Here is a 23261-nt window from a genome sequence, read left to right on the forward strand (position 1 = left end):
GGTGTAGGAGAAGGGAACCTCAAGGTGCAATTTGTACACCCCTCTGCAACAACTACTTGGCCAAAAGAAACACTTTCATATTCTCAGCTCTTTAATATATGCTTAGGGATACTCTGCAATATTAATTTTTCTCTTGATTGTTGCCAAACAAATGTTGCTAAATGTTGGCTATGAAGGTGTATTGATGTAATTGCCTTATCACTGCTGCAGTAACTTCAGACATTCCCGGCAACAAATTCGTACAGAAATGCCATTACAGTTTGTATGAAAGGAGATCTTTTAGGTTCTAGCAATAAAACCGTGTTTTCAGACAAGTCTCCACTAAAGATTGAAAAGAAGCAAAAGCGACGCAGCACCCCTAGAGTGGCACTGTTTCGAAAGGCAGGCATAAGTAGCATGGAATGTTTTTCTAGTTGAAAGTGCTGGGAAAGATGCGTCTTTTAATATGTGCAGTGTGCAATGTATTGCGCAGGTTGGTTAATTAAAGCAAAGTGAAACAAGTGAGAGAGGTTCCTCAGAAGCTCACTTCTTGCCGACCAGCAATAGGCCGTCCAGCAGGCCCACAAAGCGGCTGCCAGGTACTTGCTCCCTGTCGGTTCCTACGTGAGAGGCGTGCCCGCTATGCGCTAAATGTGTCCTGCAGGACAAAAACAGTTTTCTCATTCCATTTAATTTTCTCCCTACAGGTGGCTGCCCAGGGTGCCCTGGAGTGTGCCCGTGCCATATACGCACATGCCTTGTCCGTGTTTCCGAGCAAAAAGAGCATCTGGCTTAGGGCTGCCTACTTCGAGAAAAGCAGTGGCACCAGGTTAGTTTGCGCATTTTGATGGCAGAAAAATTTACTGTGAAAAGCTTTGTTGTTATGGATGCAAAGAAAATATGAGATGCATCGTTTCGGCTCACAGAAAGGCCATCTTTATTCCAAGTGTCTTTTGTTTAGGCTGTTTTTCGCTTGCTTGTCAGCTCGCACAAGCCTCGGTTCTCTCCTCCTTCAGGAGACGGGCACTCAGCATTTCATGTCGGCTTGCCACCACTGCATAACCTTTTCTTTTCGCCTCTAGTGTGCTTTTGTGAGCCTATGCCTCTGTTTGAGATCATCTCATCTGTATCGCTCCCTCAGAGCACATGGATGGGAGAGTGCTACATTATTCTCACTCTTTCAGCAGTTGTTTTAATGTGTCTGCTGTGACCTCAGTTGTCGTTTAAATGGTCTCACTTTCATTAAATTGCACGCTACACTCGGCAACAACTTATCTTGACGTTAGAGGGAAGACTGCGGAGGCGGGGCTTCCGCACATTCGCGCTGCTCCTCAAGTACTAGTATGGCAGCTTGCGGATATCAGTTTTGCTCATTCCCATTGTCAACGGGTTTAGAAAAACATATACAAGAAAATTATGAACAGGAGAAACTTTTCGATTGTTCAGTGCACATTTTACTGTCCTATTACGAGTGAACTTCTCTTAGAGAACTAAATAGCATGTTTGTGGCCACACACTGATGTCACAGATGCCATGTTTCCTTGGAAAATGGGTGGGCTGAAAAGGTGGTGCTGTATAAGAAATGGAAAAAGAAGGAAAATAACCTTGCCAGGGTTTAACAATAACTGTATTCTACCTACAACTTTCCGCAGCTGTTTCAGTCTGATAATAAATAAAGCAGCATTTTTCACAGCAAGGGAAATGAGAAAATTCTCAGTGAACTTAAGTACTGTTTATGCGACGTGGCAGCAGACATTCATGTTGCTTGTGTCGCTTCCGCAGTGCTGTCAAAAAAAGTCCCCAAGTATAGAAGAGTATTAAAAACTTAACATGACTTTGTTACCTCTCGCTTGGCATGGAAAATAAACTGAATAATGTGTCGTTAGTAGCTGCCAAAGTCTGTATTTTATTGTTCAATATTTGAACATTATGAGGTTGAACATACTTCTCTGAAGCAGAGTGGATCATGTGATCAGGTGTTGCACTGCGCTGTGTCTTTTCACAGGGAGACGTTGGAGGCCCTCCTGCAGCGAGCAGTGGCCCACTGTCCCAAGGCCGAAGTTCTCTGGCTCATGGGAGCCAAGTCCAAATGGATGGCTGTGAGTACTGTGTCTACATTTGCCAGCTGTTTATTTAGACACTGAAAATCCAGACAGCCTCGTTTATCCAGACACCTTTGTGGCACTGCCACTCATCCCATTGGAAGTACAGTTGAACCCCTTTATAAGAGGCATGCTCCGAGCAGCAATTCTCATCTTTTATACGAGATGTTTCTTATAAGCAAGGTACCATGTATGCATTTTCCTATCCCCCGTATTTCACTGTAGGCACAGTTGTGTCTTTTATACCCACTTGTCTCTTATATCAGTGTCTTTTATAAAGGGGTTCGACTATAATGTAAACTCATGACAGGAAATATGAACGCCCCACAATGCCTCATTTAATTTTTCGGGCTTCGGCTGGCTGATTGAGTGCAACATCAACACATTACAAGTTGTCAGCGACATTCACAATATTTTTTAAGGTGGGCAGTACTGCAAAGTTGATTAAAACCGATCGGTGGGCTAGTGGTACTGCATCTCTTATGTTTCAGCACAAGTAAGCGCGAAGACGATAGAGAAGGCATGAGGACAGTAGCTAGTATCGCCGTGTCCTCGTGTCTACCCGCTCATCTTTGTGCTGTCTTGCACCAAAACATAAAAGACTAAAAAGGTTGCTATACTAAAAGGCCATGGCTGGAGAGTGTGGCAGTGTAAAAATCCACACACGAATTGCAATTGCTCATCTTCAAGGCTATATTTGTTGGTTACATGTGGAGGTCGTCTTTCAGCTTTAGCCAGTAAGTACCCATTGAATAGCTACCACGGTCATACCGCAGGTCATGGGAAGTCACGCTGAGAGTCGACTCAGTGTGGCGTTTAGAATGACAGTGCTTTACAACATGGGCAAAGAAAGAACTACAACGCAAGAACTGCTGCAAGAACAAACCCAATGTCATTCCATTTTAATGTTTGAATAGTGGCATTGTCAGTTCTTTCTGCAGGTGGGCCTAGCCTGGGTCTTCTTATTTATGTCGCGCTCAATCATTTGTTGCTTGCTGTGAGAGGCACGATATGCTGAAAGTGCTCAGAAGTCATTCATTCCACCTGTGCCGTTAGGACTCATGAAGAAATGCAGGAACTACACGACACCAATGGTGGCAAAAAAAAAGTAGCAATTATTTTTCAGGTGGAAAGTGGCTTACCACAATTTGGCGTTGCTTGGCATTTCTCGTTAAGTTGGACAATGATGAGATCGTCTTTCAGGTCTTTAAAACAATGCAAGTGTACAGCGGCTTTGATGATGCAATGCCCACACCACCATTACGAAACGCAGATTTAGCGCAGGTTAAGCAATGCTATTCGAAACTTCCAGGTACCGTGGCGCCGCTGTGCGGTGGCGGCCAAAAGCTCTGTTGAAATGATCGAAGTTTTGGACCTGCTTCAAACAGCAGTTGCTGCTTGTCTCCCCGCAATTGTGGTCATTTTGCATCGTTGTGAACGGCCTTGATATTACCGGAACCCTTTAAGTTTCTCAAGTTAAAGGCAAAGTAGAAAGAAAAGAAAAATCTGACTGATTTTACTCGACAAAAGCCGACTGATTGCGAGCCTCGATGCTCACAGCCTACATGCATCGTGAGGAAAAGTGAAACCTCTCGTTCAAATTAGCGCCCCAAAAAGCCATGAGTGGTTAAAATTAACTGGCAAATGAAGCCCGTGAATGTATGCAGCACCCATTTTGTGTACGAGTACGGCAACTTCCAGGTTTGCAGTTTTTGCGCTTAGATCTTCTGCTTGACACGGTCACTGTGCAAACAGTACCAAAACTAAATTAGGAATGCGTTCCGCCTCTAGAATAAAAGGAAAAGATCGGTTCCAAAATGTTCATCGCATTATTACACATCTGAGGCGCCTGCGAAGTGCCTCCATGACCTTCAGATCTGCAGAATTTTGTGCTCGGTCTCAATTGTTGATGGGACTTTTTTTCTGTCACTTCTGCCCCGCATCATGCTATCTTTTGTGCTTATCAAACACCAGAACATATAATAGTAATAGGAATGACCCCTCTCAAGCGTGGAAATTGTATATTACCACTGGTTTCGTTTGTGCTGCTTACTGAATTCATTTTCTTGATATTCTGTTGTTTTCATTTTTGTCAAGAAAGCACACTAAAATTATATTTTTGGTAATATGACATGGTGCTTGCACTTCGGCATTGAAAAACGGCATTTTTTTCGTCAACTTACTCTGCTTCGTGCATTCGGTGAGCTGAACAAGCTTTGTGCAGAATACAATGCAAGCAAAACTGTAAGACAAATCGTGACTCTGAAAATGTTTGACATTACTGAGAAATTTGTACTGAGACTCCCATTATATTTTTCCAACACGACACCAGTTGTTGCGCACGATTGCGCACGTCTTGTGAAGAGTGTATTTGTGTGTGCCTTATTTAAAATTTTGCACATATTTTTCTACCCAGTGTTACCCAGCATTTATTCACTTAATAAATAATGTTCGCTCCCCCGCTTTCTCAAAAACATAATTCAAAGGGCCACCGAAGTGCGAAAAATTGCAGTCTTCGCCAAAGGTACTACTTTCCAGTACAAATCCAGTACAAGTTTCCAGTACAAGTGTACTTTCCAATACAATCTCTTTTGGAGTGATCATCTCAACGACAGCCATGTTGGATGTAGAGTCGCGCCACCTATAGGTCGTGAAAGTTGCAAATAGACATACTACAGCAATGCCACACACTGGCTGATATGATTTGGTCATGTTTGAGCATGCTTGTGTGCAGACAAGTTCTTTTGGCCATGGGGCTTATAGAGATGCATGTCTTTCTAGTGTTACGACCGTCATCATAAATGAAGTTTTTCGGCCTTTGTGAACGGGACGAAAATATTTCGACGCATTCCAAGCAAGGGTGTGCCGTCAAGACGGATTAATTTTCTCTCCGCAAAACCTGAACGAGGGGTTCGGGACTGGTTCGCGCAAAGAAAACGCACGAGCCAAGAGAGGCCATTGTGAGCTCGACTCAAGAAAGGCCATTGTGTTTGCTGCGAGCAAGGCTTTCGAGGCAGACAAGGAGGCAGCTGGGCCATTTTCGAGGTCACCGAGGATCTGGAAATCTCGGAACCAGCATGGTATTTGCATTTCAGGCTGCAAGCTAAAGCCAAATTGGTTGTGGCTGCATCTTGCGAGGACAAGCGGAGCCCCAGGATATGTGCAGCTAAGCCACAGCTTCTAGCAAACAACCAGGAATGGAATGTGGGGGTGAAGAAAATGATAATGCACTATCTTCTGCAGCCCTTGCCAGAGCCCGCCTCGGGGACGAGGGATTAGTTGACTAATCCTCCCCCCCCCCCCCTTCTCCATAGGATCGGCTGAATGGGGTGGCATATTTTGAAGATATGCTGGCCCACCACTACATTGTCCTACCCAAACAGTCAGGCAAGTTTGACGCGTGTACTGGCAGCCAGTTTTTCAAACCTCACCCAGCTGCCAGAAGAGTCTTGGAAACCAAGGTCTGCTAAGATCATCGGACGTGCACGAAACTTGGTGACGTGTGCGAAAATGTCGGTGCAGTGCATTTGGGACCATATTTGGGCATCGTGTAGCCCTCTCCGCATGTATTATGTGGTGTCTTTCCTCTCCTTCGTGGGTGGAGCACCTAGACCATCGAGCACCCTATTGGCGGAAGCCATGGACAATGTTGGCAACGAGGCGCTATATAAGCCGAAGACTTTTGTGTATAGGAAGTTCTACAGTTAAACAGCTCTCATGTACAGTTCTGATCACTTGATAACCTCTTTTTGAATTCTCAGTTACTAACCATGTAAATAAATTGTCGTTATTACGAGCGCCTCTTCTGACTTGTTCGACGATGGGTCCTAGTACGGGGGCCCGCTACCTAACTGAGACCCGCAGGACCCGGAGTCGCAACACTAGGGAATCTTTTTTTTTGTTGGTCTCTTGATTATTCGGCCTTTTAGGTATTGCTATGAATTTCGAATAAATGTTTGGCAGCTGTAGTCTATCAGCAACACAGTTGATGAGCACAGATCAGTGGACCCTTTTTCTTCAGGCTGAAATATAACTTGGTACAAGGGAACATAGTGCAGAAAATGAGACGGGCAGGAAGGACTGGGTGCCAAGTTCAACCAAATTTTTCTCATCTCACCGACATTGAATTGAGATGTTGCACAAACGATATTACACTGCCACAATTTTCTAAGCTTACATATATCAGTTGAAGAAATTGCTGCATTCACTTCTTCCTTTGTTTGTGTTTTCTTTTAAGTGTAACTAATCTCTTTTTCATACCGAGGGCCAGTAGCAGAGCTTTCATGAAATATTTTCCGCTTTCTAGATGCAAAATGTGTCAACTGTTGCTTTATTCCTTAGTGTGTCGTCTAACAACAAGTACACTCGTGCTACGGCAGTGATTAGCTTGATCAACCTGGCATGAATGCCTTGAGTGCTTCACTGTATTTTCATTGACATGGATTATTTGCTCAGCAAATTGCTTGACTGGCACCTCTTTTGTACAAGGAAAAAGAACGTAGATAAACAATTAAAACATTGTGTCTAACAGGTGAAGCGGCATGTTCCTTCTTACACGCGTCTGTCAGTTTTTAAGTTACTTGTCAAGCGATAGACTTGCAAATATCTGTCTCTGATCAAAAAAATCAACACTTGTGCTTTTTGTTGTCCCATATGTTCTGTGCCCCCCCCCCCAAATAACCATTTAACTGAGAGGGAATGGATGTGAATTGGACAGGGTAGAGCAATTTTCTCATGCTCTAAGGACTATAAGGCACGGTGATCACATCATTAATGCATGCAGTCAGAGCATGATTAATGAATCAAGCAGGTAAAGCAGAGTAGTTGGTCGGAAAGTTATTATTCAAAAGACCAATTAATGTAGTAATGTTCGACAGTCTTGGAAGGGAGCAACACTTTGCAATGGGTAGCAAGGCACTGGAGGCGGCAAAGGAATACGTTTGCTTTAAACCACAGATCTGAACTGTCAGGCTGAAGAATGGAATTAAGAATGGGGTGGAGTGCATTTGGCAGGCCAAAATGGCAGTTTACTTCTATTTCTCAACAGAAATGTATATACCAGCTGCATCTTACCGGTATCTGCGTATGAAGTTGTCAAGCTATTGACAGCACATATTCTCAGAAGTAGCCAAGTATTAGATAAAACTAGTTGGCATTCGATAATTCTGGTAATGTGTGCGGTACAAAAGGGGGCAAAGGAGAGAAAGAAAGGAAGTATGTAAGAGTGTTTGTCTCTCTTGCTCCTTTCTGTCCTTAGTCTGCTTTCCTGCTGAGCACATTACCTCACTAGATGAGTCTTGCTTTGTATAGGTCATGCAATTTGAGGAGGTGTCATAGCCTTTTCTTATTTGCCTCTCTATTCATCGAGTTTATTGAAATAAGAGTGTTCCCAGTAAATTAATGCTCATGTATCTTTCTCGGTGGCAGGGTGACATTCCAGCAGCTCGGAGCATCTTGTCTCTAGCCTTCCAGGCCAATCCGAACAGTGAGGAGATCTGGCTGGCTGCCGTCAAGCTGGAGAGTGAGAACAACGAGTTCGAGCGTGCACGACGACTCCTTGCAAAAGCACGTTCCAGTGCCCCAACTGCCAGGGTGGGTTTCATCGTGCTGCACTTGGCGTGCGTGCAGTTTTTTTTTTTTCAATCATTTAGCTTCTTTTTCTTGTGCCCACCGGAGGCTCAGAGCTGGAAACATGTATATTAAAAGCTTGTTAGTTTGAACTCGAAAGGCACTATAAAGTTGTTTGAACTTTGTGGAGTTCGAATCACACTAAGTGACTGATAAAATGAACAAATATTAAAAAACTGCATAGCCAGAAACCAAAGAAGCCGCCCCTGGCTCGTGACCGTGAACTACACTCAAACTTCTATATAAGGGACCCGGATATAATGAAATATTAGTTATAACAAAGCAAATGAAGAATACTTCTGTAATAGACATACCTTTATAACAAGTTTTTAATTATCACGAACTTATTTTCACGTATGATACAACCTTGTTATACAGTCGAACCTGTTTGTAACGAACTCAAGAGTGCCGCGATGAGTGGTCGTTATATCAGTAGTTCTTTGTATGTGGACTCCCCCATAAAAACGTGCACTTGGCAACCTAACCATTTTTCTTTGTGTGAATATTTATTGAAAAGTGCTAACCACCCCTTCGCTGACAAACTTGGATTTTCCGCGTGCTAAGCGATGCCCGTTTGCTCACAAGTGAATTAAACCACATTCGCAATGAACTCACGCTGTTCCACTGAAGCATGGTACTGCCACGTCGAACCAATCATCCCTGGCTAGTCACGTGTGGCGCGTCGCTTACTTGACTCCCGCTGGCGCATGCCTGGTTGTTTGCGGTTCAATGCATGCATGTGTATGTGCGTTCGTGCATGCTTCACTGACGATCGTGCTAGGGTGCGGTGAGTAGCACTACGAAGACGAATTTTGTAGGCAACGCGCGCAAGTGGCCTCGCACGACGTGCAAGCGGCAAACTTGAGAACGGCGGCATGATGTGCTTGTACTGCTGTCACTTGAACGAGCAATTATCTGCAGATGACTGTAATAAGGTTGCCGGCCATGGGTCAAAATGGCCCACTCATCTCCACTGGACCCCTCGCCATTGCTCATTTCTGATACTTATCTGTTAAGGCACTGCCGCAACCACGTGGAAGTCATTGTCACTAATCGGCCGGTCTCCGCCGTAACCAAAAGGCTGGAAATGTTTTGCGGCACCTTCTGGTGTCAGCAAGCTGAGTATCACTGTGAACTTTTATACGATAAAAAGTTATCGCTTCTCGAATTTATGGCTTTGCGTTCGAAGGCGTTCGGCGGTCGTAGGGGCTGAGGACGGCGTTGGAGAAGTTCGCCGTGCGAAAGCTGACAGCAAGTCTTGATGCTGCCTCTTATTTCTTTTTTTCCTCACTTCCAGTCTGCCAGTGAAGAAACGCCTGGAAAGTGAGCGACTTTGCTCACAGCGTCTGAAATATACATGTGGTGCTCGCCGCTGTCTACGATATATTCGTCGCAAGTAAACTGCAGCGGGGCACACGCGAGTGCGCGCCGATCACATGCCGTAAAATGCCTGTTATAACATTTTTCTTGCGCTTCGTATGTGCCATATTTTTACCACGATCATGTCGGAAGTATTCGTTGTAAAAGTAAGAGGCTTTGAAAAATGTTCGCTGTATGTAGACTCAGTTTCAAATGGTAGCATAGGAAAATCGTATGTGTCCTGAAATATAGTCATTATAACTGATAGATCGTTATATCTAAGTGGGTTTGACTGTAATGAGGTTTAAGTGCTGATGCTACTACACAGTTGTGGAAGGTTAGCTCATGGATATGTAACAGTGAACTTAATTGGATCATTCAGTAATATGCCAGAAACAAGCACTCACATGCATTCGTGTGAGCAGTGAAACTTAATTTTAAAATATATTTATTTGATTTATTGATTTATTTATTATGTAGTATTGCAGCAGGGTGTGTAGAATACAATAAGCCAGTAAAGGTAAAATAATCACATTCAAACTAAACGTTTCTTGGCATACAATTGGAAAACCCGCTTAAGACATTTTTAGGAAAACTACTTGAAACAACCAAAGTGGAAAAAGTAAAATGTAATGTAAAGTAAATGTAATAATGCAGCGTTTACAGAGGTAAATTGTTCAAATTTATGATTTGGTGGGGAAAGAAGGAGTATTTGAATAGGCTAGTTATGGCAAAATAGGGGGTTAGAGCATTTGGGTGATGTTGGTAAGCATCATCATTAGTGGATGCTAATAAGCACTAATATCAAATTTCAGAATCGAGATGTGCCCTTTATTCAATTCCTCGGTGTGCGCAGTTCCTCTTGGCCAAATTTGAATCACGTCTCTTACGTGCAAATTATTTTATTTTGACTGCAAACAGTGTATGAGAGCTTAATGGAGAATGGTGTGTCCCTGTGGATAATTGACGCATTCAAATTATCAGGAGTTTGCCCCCATAAAAACATACAGTGTGGTGCCTTCACCTCAGGCTCAGTTCAAATTGACAGCCGTGTGCTCAGATTTGGGTGCACGTTAAAGAACCCCAGGTGGTCTAAATTTCCGGAGCCCTCCACTACGGCGTCTCTCATAATCATATAGTGGTTTTGGGACGTTAAATCCCACATATCAATCAAATTCTTCAGTTCAAATTGACAGTTATTTTTAATTAACTGAGTTCATATTAATTAGCCTTTACTGCACTACTTCTCTTCTCAACATTTTACATGATTTCAGCTCTCAAATTAGTGGCACAGTGATATTTATGGCACGTTGACTAGTTCTTTTTCAAGTCGGTCCTCAGTGGTGCAAAATTCTTTTGAGGAAAGAGCCGATAAAGAAAGCAAGTGGTACCATATGTCACCGTTAAAAAAAGTAAATGATGATAATTCAGTGGGGTTTTTCTGAATCTTGCCACACTGTACAAAACACCCATGCAGTGGCCACCTTTCTTTAGAAGCTGAGTGACCGTAGGACAAAATTTGCATTGGGTAGTCTCAGCATCATAGTGCTAACTATTATGAAGTGTGTATTAAAGACACACTAAAGGCAACTATTGAGTCAATGTTGATTGTTGAAATAGTAATTCAGAAACCTTGTAGTATTACTTTTGTGTCAAGGATGGCTTATCTTTAAATAAAATCACGTTTTAGTGGTCCGCATTGGGTTAGGGCACTTCAAACTACCTGCCTCAAGAAGCAAAACGTTTCACGTCACTGTTGCCGTGCACAACGTTGCCCGGCTATATTGCGCGGTCTCTGACACTGGTAGCAGCAGAACGAAAGCAGCAAGAGCCACAGCAGCAACGGCCATTGATAAATTTCCTGCCATTGGCTCCGAGATGGCAGACACATTTTAGTTCAACTGGGTCCTGCTAGATGGCACGACCTGTCCAGTTTAACCACACGAAAATTTAATTTTTGAACCACTCGTGCCCTTCCGTATAGTAACGGTCTGGCGGTTCATTTTTCCATGAATCAAACAGAAACGAACAAGCAGCATTTTATTGTGTCTCGTGATGCACAGAAGGTTCTTTATTTAGTGCAGCTAGATTGATTATACTAGTGATTAATTGTAGGCAGTTCATCTGACATCATCGGGACCATTTTGAGAATGTCCTACTGTGGCACATCGATTCTTGCGCATTTACCTTAATTTCTCAGTAAGTAGGGCACTGCTGTTGATAATACTATCATTTTAGATGTGGTAATACATTGAGCTTTCACTCTGACATAAATTTTTATTTGACTTTAGTGTCCCTTTAAGCTATTGTTTCGTTATATAGTGCCTGGGATGTACTCTGATGTGTCATTCTCTGATGCAGGTGATGATGAAGTCTGTGCGGCTGGAGTGGGCACTGAAGGACCTTCAGAAGGCCCAGCTGCTGTTGGATGAAGGGCTGCGCTTGTATGCTGACTTCCCCAAGCTGTGGATGATGAAGGGCCAGATTGAGCAGAGCCAGGGCCAGACCGACCTGGCACGCAACACCTACAACCAGGGGGTATGTTGTTAAACTTTACGATACACTTCATGACCCCACACCTTCATTACACCCTCTGCACATATTTGAATTTCTGTGCCTCATATCTAACATGTCTGACCTCCCCTTTGTACCCTCATCTCTCTCCTCCCGTAATCTCGCACGAACACGCGCGTCCCCTTCTGTTCACTTGACGCTCGCGCCATCTCGTACCTCCACCGTCAACCACACACACAGCCTCCAAGACCTGTGCCCACTTTACATGCACTCAATACACCATCTCATCTCTCACAACAAAGCAGACAGTTGAACAGCCACAATAGATTGGAATTGCTTTCTTCAAAAATGTCATTGCTTGTAGTTACTAATTACTGTATTTACTCGAATATAAGGCGAGATTTCTTCCCAAAACCGTGGCCTCAAAGTCTACCCCCGCCTTATATTCAAGATAAACATCAATTATTGCTTCTATGCCAGGAAGGCATACTGTTATTTTTTTGCATGAAAATGCAAATAATTCCAAATATTTACCATTATAACGCTATTGCACATGTGCACTGTAACCTAATAGGTCATCGTCAGCGAGATTGGAAAAAAAAAAAAAAAACTGTTTGACAGCAGTTACCTCTGCAAAAACAATGACCGAGAACGTCATGGGCTCTGAGATCCGCAGTGGCGCGTTAGAAAATCACTGAAAGCCAAGAACAGCCAGCCAAAATCTAGCATGTTACAATCCACAAGCCGAGTTCCAGCCATTCCGGCCACTTTTTCATGTGGGCTTGTCTTTTATGTTCCCTTGCTGGTGAGCGTGCAGCCTCCCGTGACCTTTGTTCGATATGGCATTAGGCACCCGGCACTGCAGTTTGCTTGTACACGTCTCCTCGCCTAGAAGCGGTGATTAGAACCCACGGAACGGCCCTTCGCGGCATTTCATCGTTGTGCGAACAGGCAAAACAACATAGCGCGTCGTTTTTCAATTAATTCACTGCAGCCTGTTGACAACTCCATTGTCAGAGGTGAAAAAAAAAAAAACAAACGCAGATACTGCTGTGTTAAGGGTTGCTACAACAAAGAAGGAGATGTCGGTGTCATAATGTATCGCTTCCCATCGAGACCGTGGGAAGCGGGTCCCCAGTCACTGCGGAATTAAGGGAAATGAAATGGCGAATGAGTTGGCGAAAACTGCTCATAATTCTACGCAAACGTGCCTCATTCGGGTATCTCAGTATGATGTAAATAGAATTTTAAGAACAACAAAGCGTGAATTATGCCTGTCTACCTGGTTCACAGACGAAACAAAGGAATCGATCCTATATTCTCTTGATCCTAATCTTGAGTACCAATTAGACCGTGACCTCCCAAGACGTTTCGACACACTCATTCTTCGCCTACGACTCGGAACTGCTTACACAAAGCACTTCTTACTTCGTATTCATCGTGCAACATCGTCAGCATGTTCATGCGGCCACGACGACAAGGATATCTGTCACCTCTTGCTCGACTGTACGAAACACGACACACACCGAAGGCGACGAGAACAAGAACTGCATAGGTTAGATCCTTAGCGACCATTCGGGTTGAATAAAATACTAGGTCCATGGCCATCCAAAACAAATGGCAAAGCAGTGAAGGTGCTGCAACAGTTCTTCAAAGAAACGAAGATTTGTGACGAATACTGAGTGGACAAAAGTTAAAAGTGAGAGTGTCGTCTGCGTGTTTGTTCTGCCCATATAGGAGAACTCTTGCTCTCACCCTTTTAGGACTGTATATATGTATACATGCTATTGTCTTTTTTTCATTTTTTTATTTGTACCAATTAAGTGGAAAGGGGTAGCCGTCGCCAAGTAACGGTGACAAAAACTGCTTCGTTTATTTTCTACTTCAATAAAAAAAAAAAAACTCGGCGGCAGAAGTGGAGCGTCGCTGTTCGGCGCGTCAAGTAAGTGTCGCCCTTGCGAATTTTTGTTAAACGACATCAGAGCAAAAAGAATAACAAGAAGCATTCGTGCAACGCACAGTAACATTACAACCACTCACATGCCTGTGTTAAAACACGCACAGTGGTTGTCACTCGTGAAACGTAACGTCATAAGAGCTTGGACGCACGGCGTATTTTCCCACGCATTGATTTGCCAACGTGCCTTGCCGCTCCTTTGTGCACCAGAACGATGACTACTGCTGGAACGGGCTCATTAATGCCGAGGCTTTCTCGCGCTTAGTACGACAGAAATAAGGCTGGAGTGCACCGCGTATAACGTGGAGTATTCGCAAATTACCGCTTCTCTCGCGCACACGTTATTGTCAGCTGATTGCTTCATCACTCGTCGTGTATTTGCATATTTGCATTTCGCTCGTGCACATTTGCACACGCTTTATTTTCGTGTTGTGGAGTGTCAGCTGATTGCTCTCAATTCAATGTTTTAGCACCGATGACCTCTCATCTTGGAAACCTAACGAGAATACCAGCGTATGCTCGAGGCATTTCGACAACAGCGAAAAAGCACCATCGAGAATCATCCTGGTTACCTTCCGACAATATTTCCTCCTTTATACAAGAGGCAGTCGACAGCTCCTGCTCAACAGCATTCGAGGTTTTCGAGTAATAAAACTACAAGTCACAGCTGATCGAAAAAACGTATACGGTCGTATTCGTGCACTTAAGTGGAATTCAACGTCGTAAGCATGCTTGCTTTGCTGTGACAAGCACTTCGCTGCGATGTCGGTGTTCAATTCTTTAACACTATACACATGGTCGTTGTCGTACAGTGCGCATTCCTTTTCAAGCGTTGGTGGTCGAAAATGGGCATCGAAGTTTTCAATCGCCTTAAAACCTCAATGCAAAACCAACGACATGCCTCAAACAGCACGATATACTCACATCATGCACAGTAGAAATGGCTCGTTGGCAGTCTCGATGCTTCATGAAATCGACACCGTGGCGCCGACGGCTGGGCCGATCGCTGCGCCACCTAACCATTGTCGGTTACCTTTTGGACTACCTACGAGAACCTTTCCGTCGTCACTAGTCATCATGGCAAGTGGTCGTCACTATGATGCAACCTTCAAGAGGAAGGTGATGACCGATGCTGAAGCTTTAGGCAACTGCGCGGCAGGTCAGAAGTACGGCATCCCATAAAACAATGTGCGTCGTTGGAGGAAGAAGAAGGGAGCTTGCTGTGCCTGCGCTGCGACGTGGTAAGCTTTTCGAGGTGGTGTGTTTCCCGAAGTTGAGGAAAGTCTGACAAAATTTGTCAAAGAAACTAGAAGCTGTGCCTTGACTGTGACAATGAAATGCTTCAGATGAAGGCTCGAGAGTTTGTAGCAGATCGCAGCATCACCGGGTCGCAGTTCAAGGCTAGCCGAGGCTGGGTGCAAAAGTACATGACAAATGCCTGCTTCTCACTTCTAGGCAGACTTCTATTGCGCAAAAACTTCCCCGCGACTATGAAAAAAAGCTCCTGTCTTTTCAACGTTATGTAATCTGAGTGCAAAGACAGTGCAACTACCTCCTCGGCCAGATCGGAAATGCAGACGAAACCCAAATATTTTTTTACATGCCGTCAGCACAAACCGTACACGCTAAAGGTGATCGCCAAGTTTACGTACGTACCGCAGAATGTGAAAAAGTGCGAATCATTGTCATGTTAGCGTGCACCGCCGACGGGCACAAGCTGCTGCCTTACGTGCTGCTGAAGACAAAAACCATGCCCAAGAATGAAAATTTCCCTAAGGGTGTGCACATCTGCTGCCAGGAAAAAGGCTGGATGACTGAAGCACTCGTCATCGATTGGATAAAAACTGTGTAGTGCCAGCGTCCCGGGGCTCTGCTGGCTCGCCAATTAATGCTTGTCCTTGACGCTTTTCGGGGACATCTGACCGAAGGGGTCAAGAAAAAGCTACAAGAAGTCACCACCAATCTCGTTGTCATCTCTGGTGGCATGACAAGTCAGCTGCAGCCACTGGATGTGTGTCTGAACAAGCCTTTTAAGGACCATGTAAGACGCCTCTACAACGAGTGGATGGCCTCCAACGATACGGCCTTGACATCGTCGGGCCATTTGAAGCATGCATCTTTGTCTGTAGTGTCTCGCTGGATAGTCCACGCTTAGACAGCCACACCCAGCGCAATGGTGGCAGCTTCTTTCAAGAAGTGCTCCATTTCCAACTCGCTGGACGGCACCGAAGTTAGTGAACTTGAAGAATGCAACAGCAACAAGGAAAGCAGTGGTACTTCAGAGGATGACAGCTCTTGATTATGCGGTTTCACAGCTGATTTTTGTGCACTTAGACGTGGGATGTCAAATAAAGTCTTTGGCGAGAACTCTTGCCTTATTAGTGTGCAAACTTTTTTCCTTTTCTTTGGTTCTTCAACTCCCCCTCGCCTTATAATCGTGACCGCCTTATGTTCAAATAAATACTGTAGTACTGGCACCGAGAAAGCAGCTGACAAATTAATGAAAAGTAAGGTGTAATTTTTATGTTACTTTACTCTGCTCTTTCATTAATGCTGGACAAGTTCTGTAAATATAGGAACTGCCTAACCTGCCTGTTTTAATGTATCTTCTGCAGTACTTCAAATGTCTTATATCTTCACAAGCAGTCACTTTGAGACATCTTCTTGCTCATCCTTTATCATTTTCTTTAAAAGTGTGTGAATATTGCAACTTTCGAATGTTTCTATTGGTGTTTCCTATGTCAGGCAGTTTAGGAAAATGAATTCATCTGTTTTTATTTTGCACAAGTTATCAGATTGCTACAGCCACATTCAAAATAGCTTCAGTGCCTCTCAGTAGACTTATCAGGCATTTTGGCAGGCACCCGAGCTCTCATGAATATGTTTGGTACCGCCATGAACCCTACTAAACGATGTTAATTTTACCTTTGTGATCAGCACCACGGATACCGGCAAAGCGTCGAATTAGTTACGGTTCTATGGAGCGTTTGGAAAGGCTTGCGCAGAAAACAGAGACTGTGGCCAAAGAGTGGAGAACTCATCCGGCTTTCACCGATGTGTGCGCACACGTGAACAATCGCCGTATCTTCACCGATGTACAGAATTTGCTGCCGCTCGAAGACGATCATTCTTAGTTCTGTGCAACACATCACGATCTGACTTGAAGCCTTCAGTGTCGGGGTACTTGCTGTATCGTACACACTCATTTCTTGATGCCCGCTCCATTCTTGACCGAACGGGGGCTGCGGTGATGACAAGCTGCTTACGTTCATGAAGGAAATATCTGTATGTCTGTGCTGCACTCTTTGCATTCTTGCACAAAATGACAGTGTCAAAGGCAGCGTGGTGTGTTTGGGCTATGCATACCTGCTATGTCTCCCCGATTGTTATGGAGACTCCCAAATTTCGAGTGTTTCTTCCGTTTGTACTGTTGTCATGAAAACCTCCGGGAAATCAGAATTTCTGTGCGTGATGTGGCCTCATTGACAAAAATGCAGGTAAATTCGCTCCAGGCTTTTTCTGAACCCACTGCATCTTATTATAAACGAATTTAGGAGGGGTTCATCTAAACAAACGTATAATAGAACCTCAGTGATGTGAAGCCGCAGGAGGTACAAATTCGTGGAATTCCTGAGGCAGATTTCACTGTGTCCAATAGGCCAGAATTCGAATGTTCCAAACACTTTTCCTTATCATGGCAAGTGATGTGAACATTAGTGCCGAAACTGTCGAACGAAGGTCGAGGGCAGCGTGCTTGAAGCTTCAGATGTATGTGTGTGACCAGTGCACGCCCTGTCTTTTACAGTGCGTGGTTGTCGTTGCCACAACCGCTGGGGACGAAACCGCGGTCATTCTTGACAGGATCATGTATGGCGACAATGTGACTGACAGAACTCTGACAGTGTGCACGCGTTCAATGCTCGACCTGTCAAAGCAACGCTGCTTGCCACAAACTCTGTGGACAAAACCGCAGCAGATGCGATCATAGATAGCATGAAATTACGTGTTTTGAAGGCATGTGCGCAGCCAGCGCACATAGAATAAAAACGTTTGCCGCAACTGCTGCACACGAAACCGCAGTTGTGGTAACGCGATATCGATCTACGAGCTCCGAGGGCACACGGCTAATGCAGCGATAGATTAAAGGCAATATCACTTCATTGGGCACGACACCACCTCTGTGCAGTAAAGACATAAATAAGGCTAGATGCGTTGTGGTGTTTCTGTCAAAAGAATGTAGTAGCGAGCCAAGCTTTGGCTTGTGCTTTTGTGGCAGCCAACTGCGCCATCCTGTCCGTTCACATTTGTCCCAGGAAGACATTCGCGAGTTGTTTTGACAGAAATCGACTTTGCTAGTTGTGATGATAACACGAAATTTTGGTAGTATATGCGTTCTCTTTTTTAGACTTTCTCCTTAGTGGGAAATACTACCCTCATGTGTTTGGCCACTCCAAGCTATAATAAGACCACAATGCCGATGTTAGCGTTTGCAGTACCCCAAACCCTTTTGTTTTTCACATTCTTTTTTTTTTCTTTAGTGCCCTCCCTCCTCCCAAAAAATGAGGGAAATAATTCAGCATGACTCCTCGCCCCATTATTGCAGAAATCTCCCGGATTCAGAATTCTTGAACAGTGTAGGTATGGCTATGTTGAACTTGAACTTTAAACTTTATTTTCGAACACAATATTGGGGGTACCTTCAGGCAGAAAGCTGTCAGAAACAGCTTTGAGGGACTTGTGGGACCTTAGAGGCAGCAGTGAATAAATACAGTCAAACATGGATATATCGAACTCGAATTAGTTCGATATATGAAAAATTCGATATAAAGAAAAAATAGAGGTCCCATGAGCTTACCTGTAGCTGATCATCGCCTACAATAGGCGCATTCAAGAATGACAACTAATTCCCCACACACGCCGCAACAGCATGATTTATTTTCGTGAAAAAAAAAAATCGCTAATCTTGGTTTGCTCCTTTCTTCTTGAAATGTTGAAGACGCTAGTCTCGATCTTATCAAGGATGTCTAGGTGCGACAGCCCGGTTCTCTCCATGGGGCCAATACAACGGTGAATGATGCCGAACGCTGGTGCCACTTCAGCTACCGAGTAAGCGCATGTAGCCATTGCCTCGTCCGGACAATCCTCTTCGTAACATGAGCTGTCGGCCTGGACATTGCAGTTCGCTTCCACGCGCTCGTTTGCAAACACTTTGTGTAGCACTGCTACCGGGAAGCGGGACGACAGCTCGCGAAAGGCGTCATCTGTGCGCTCGTCATCGTTGTCTTCACCGGTTTCCACAAGTTCCACTGTCTCGAAGCCTGCCTTGCGAAAGCAGTTGACCGCTGCGTCCGTCTTCACATCTCGGCAGGCATTGAGGATCTCCGTGGGAGAAAACTTCGCAGAGATTTCCAGCCACTCCTTCATCATCCACAGCTGGATGTCCTGGCTGCTGACAGCTTCGCTTTCGCCAGAGTTGGTTTTGCCAACGATGTTGTAGCGCTGCTTAAATCGGTGAAGCCACCCGCTGTTGTCGGCGAAGTTGTTTCACCATGTGCAGCGGCAAACCATTTGGCCTTGGCGATCAGCATCGGGCCACCCACCGGAATGTTCTTCGCGTGCACTTCTAAAAACCAGACATAGATTGCCTTGTCTACATACCTGTGGCAGAAGCGTGCACATGACAGGCTCCCGACGTTTGCTGCTCCGCCACCTTTACCTTGATATCTGCCTTATGTTTCAACAAAGTGCTCTGAGTGCTTCGTGGTATCCTGAAGTCGTCCGCGATGGTCAAACATGTCTCGCCCACCTCAACACGCTGTCGCAAAGTCGAGGCTCTTGCGCTTCTTGACTCTGGCCGAGTCCGCAGCGGCTTTGCACAACACGCTTGCAAAAGAAATATGCTGCACGTGCAGTGGTACATAGGCGACGCGACAGCGGAAGCAACAGAGCACTTGGGGCTGGTGAGGCGATGGCCACCTGCCAGGGCAACAGCAAAAGATGTGAGCTGTGGTTGGCTGATCAAAATTTGCAAAACAGCAACAAAAACTAAAAGAAAAGGCGAAAGGAGGACGTCGACTTCTTCGTTCCTACTCTCCGAGCGCAGACGGGTACGCAGAGAAAGCATGAGAGAGAGAAAGTGAAGTGAAAAAAAAAAAAAAAAAAACGCGAGTTAGAGATTGTGCAGTCCGAGCCCTCTCGCTGTTACCTTTTTTCGAGGGTATCGCATTTTGGCAGAGGCATGACGCCGCACAGAGGTCATTGGGTGTTGCCAGTGCCAAAACACGCCTTCCAACACGGACGCGGAGCCGCGCTGCCGATATCGCGAGGGGGGGGGGGGGGGGGTGTGCTGAAGCGCATCTTCCAGCTCGTGTGGTGTTAGATATATCCGAAGGCGAGCAAAAATATTGTTAGATATAAACGTGCGAATTTCTATACTTTTACAAAAGAATTTCAAGGGGATAACTTGGGAGTTCGATACACCCGAAAATTCGATATATGTGGGTTCGATATAACTGTGTTCATCTGTACTCGCAAAAAAAATTGTAATTCGTCATTTGAAAATGCACATAGCTGAGAATACAATAGACAAATACAAAAACATACAATAAAAAAGCACGAATACAGCTTGGTGTACACTACATCTATGAAGGTACACAATCAAAGTAAAATATGAAACCATATATGAAAAATGCACATTCAGGTAATGTAAACGTACATCACTCCACTTGCATGAAAAATAAAACAAAGCAAGAACAATAGTGCAGTGACATAAATTAGGCTATGTTGTAATGACTGTAGAATTGTAAGCAAGGAAAAGTGTTATTCTCTTTAGGGAGTGCAAATTCAAAGTTAGTTTGGGGAGACACACAGGCCGCATGCACTACTGAGCACTTAGGTGGAAATGCTTTTCAGAATGGTTGTCAGTGACTAAGCTGCACAGGTATGTTGGCCGCCTCCCACCATAACGCCTCCGAGCATCTCCAGTGCTTATTCGTAAAGACGTCAACGCACTGCACACCAACAGTGGCAACTCCAGATTGTACACTCATACCCCGTTATAATGTAACAAGGTATAACGAAATAATGGATATAACGAAGTAAATGAAATTCCCCTTGAAAGCTTCATTGAGAACCATGCATTTTAAGCCTCGTCGTAACGAAAGTAAAATTGACCGGTAAATGGAAATAACGAACTAAATTAGTCTAAAAAAAAAAACGACCGTTGTGTGTTAAGTATATCGTTTTCTGCGGAGTTTGACGCTCGTTCAGCGCCGCTATTTCGAAATTCCCGCGCCGACCTTATAGCTGTGCTACGCGTGGCAGAGAGAGCCGTGTGTGAGGAACACAGCCAGTGGAGAGGATTGAGGAAGTGCTCAGCGGCTCACATCACCGAGAAGCGGCGCTGCGGTCTAAAGCGATTTCCCTCTCACTTAAGAACACACGATGGGGAAGCTCAGAAGACTTAAATTTATTCACAAATCAGAGGACATCCATCATTAATTTAAGCAATTGGTGATGCATGTCTGCACACGTTTGCTTTGCAGCGAGTCAATCAATTTCGCACGCAGTTTGCAAAGCATAATAGCACACGGCTAAGCCCAGCGCCAACTCTCTCTAAAGATGACGGCAACGACTGCGTCTCTGCTGCTATCCTCTGCACCGAGAAAGGAGGAGCGTCTCCACGCGGAGAGAAGCAGATCGGCATTACAGAGAGAGCCAACTCTCCGCGACAGCTTTCTTTTTTTTCCTCTCTCTGCACGTGCGGCCTTGAAAGGAGAAGGGTCTCTACGTGCAGAGATGGAAAAGAGAGAAGCATGGCACAAGTGCATCGCAGAGCGGCATTTGAGAGAAAGCAAACAATCCGCCACAGTCTTTTCTTTCTTTTTCTTCTTTTCCTTCTTCACACGCAGCGTTGACAGGTGCCGCTGCGGAATTAGGCATAGTGCTGAGAGCATTTTCAAAGCGTGGTATGTTTGAATTAACTGTCGCAAGTGCTTGCGCGTTCGAATTACGGGGCGTTTTCGCCCATTGGAATACACATAGGTTTTACGGGGCCACAGTGCGAGTTCGAATTAACTGGAAGTTCGAATTAAGCATGTTTGAATCAAGGAGATTTGACTGTTTATTTTCCGTTGCACGCGTGTTCGCGTGGCGGTACATCGGGCCGCGAGGCGGTTTCCTTCTTTGCATGCTTATAGGTCTGCGTCCATCTGAGCATACATTGCCACAAACTGTTATAATAAATATAATGAAATAATGGATATGACAAAATAACTGTGGCTCTCCTTCAATTACGTTATAAGGAGGTTGATGGCAGTGTGCCGTTGTCCGTCGCATGGATTGGGTCTTGACAGAAGCTGAAAGGGGAGGCGAGGTTGAGGAAATGGCATCTTTCTTTTCACATGTAAAATTTTGTGAATATCATATTGGTTATACAAAAACATAATTTGGCCTCTTCAGTTCTTCGTTCTTATTAGGACAACTGCTCCACCAACGTGTCGCCAACCTAGCCGACAGAAACACTTTCATGTTGCTATCTCATAATAGCATGCTTAGGAATCCTCTGCAACTTTTTTTTCTCTGGAATTTTGCTTCGAAAGTTTGCTTCACATGTTCAATGGAGGCAAAAACGGGCCTCATGTGCCATCCCCGGGCTACGTCACTGCCCTTTGCTGAAGCCCCTTTTCCCTTCGCATACTTCTAATAGTACCATGTGTTTTCATGCAGCTCAAAAAGTGTCCTACATCGGTGCCCCTGTGGTTGCTGCTGTCTCGGCTGGAGGAGTCGACGGGGGCACTGACCAAGGCTCGCTCTGTGCTGGAGAAGGCTCGGCTGCGCAACCCGGGTTCTGCAGACCTTTGGCTTGAAGCCGTGCGCATCGAAGTTCGTGCTGGTTTCAAGGAGATTGCGCAGAACCTCATGGCGAAAGGTCAGCTCTTCGCACTACTTTTGAGGGATCTCCGTCTTGTTAAAATAATGAGCTACCTTCATGGGGGACATGATTCTACAAAAATATTTCAAAATTATGCTGGGTGGCATAGGTAAATTTAAGGGGGGACATGGGTCTATGTGATATCTCATCTATTTTTTAACCAAATATGATGCGAGTTGGCATGCTTACTTATTTTGTTCTCATGATTCTAAAAATGTGATTAAGTTTACAAATGACATAGCGATTAACAGTATAAAGCATAAGACACACAACATAGGAAGCACTTTTTTTATTGGGTTATTGTTTTTTGCATTACAGTGCGCTAAACTTCATAGCTCTGAATGTGGCCATGGTGTGGTCACACAAAAAGACTAATTTTAAAAACTTGCACGAGGAGAAATTAAAATCAGCTTCCTATGTTGTGTGCTCCAAACATATAGTTTCATGCTGCAAAAGGAATTATTCGCTATCTGTAATAGTTTCCGATATATTGCAGGAATTGTCATACAGTGTGTACAAAACTGCCATTGTGAGAAAAATCAATAAAACAAAAAAGTCCAACATTTTTAACTGTAAAAATGTATGTACATAGAATTACATAGCCATTAACATATATATCGATATTGGAAAGCCTAAGAAGTGCAACGCTGCAAGCTGATCAAAAAGTGAACAATTACTTCTCGAATACAGCACAATAAAGTTCATTGCATGTAACCAAGAACAAAAAAATTCATATTAAAATAAAAAAAATGGAGCTGAACAAGTAAAATCAGCTCTCAGTGTTGTTTTT

General features: G+C 44.4%; 1 protein-coding gene across 1 annotated transcript in view; it reads left to right on the forward strand.

The window, feature by feature from the left end:
* Nucleotides 1-23261, forward strand: part of Prp6 (pre-mRNA processing factor 6) — a 73484-nt gene that overhangs the window by 44223 nt on the left and 6000 nt on the right. The window contains exons 16-20 of the mRNA XM_037421989.2: nt 687-808; nt 1985-2078; nt 7509-7673; nt 11430-11606; nt 22267-22468. Coding sequence (XP_037277886.1) covers nt 687-808; nt 1985-2078; nt 7509-7673; nt 11430-11606; nt 22267-22468 — 760 coding nt within the window. The remainder of the gene's footprint in view (nt 1-686; nt 809-1984; nt 2079-7508; nt 7674-11429; nt 11607-22266; nt 22469-23261) is intronic.

Source organism: Rhipicephalus microplus, chromosome 2 (genome assembly GCF_043290135.1).
Source record: "Rhipicephalus microplus isolate Deutch F79 chromosome 2, USDA_Rmic, whole genome shotgun sequence".
Classification (NCBI taxonomy): domain Eukaryota; kingdom Metazoa; phylum Arthropoda; class Arachnida; order Ixodida; family Ixodidae; genus Rhipicephalus; species Rhipicephalus microplus.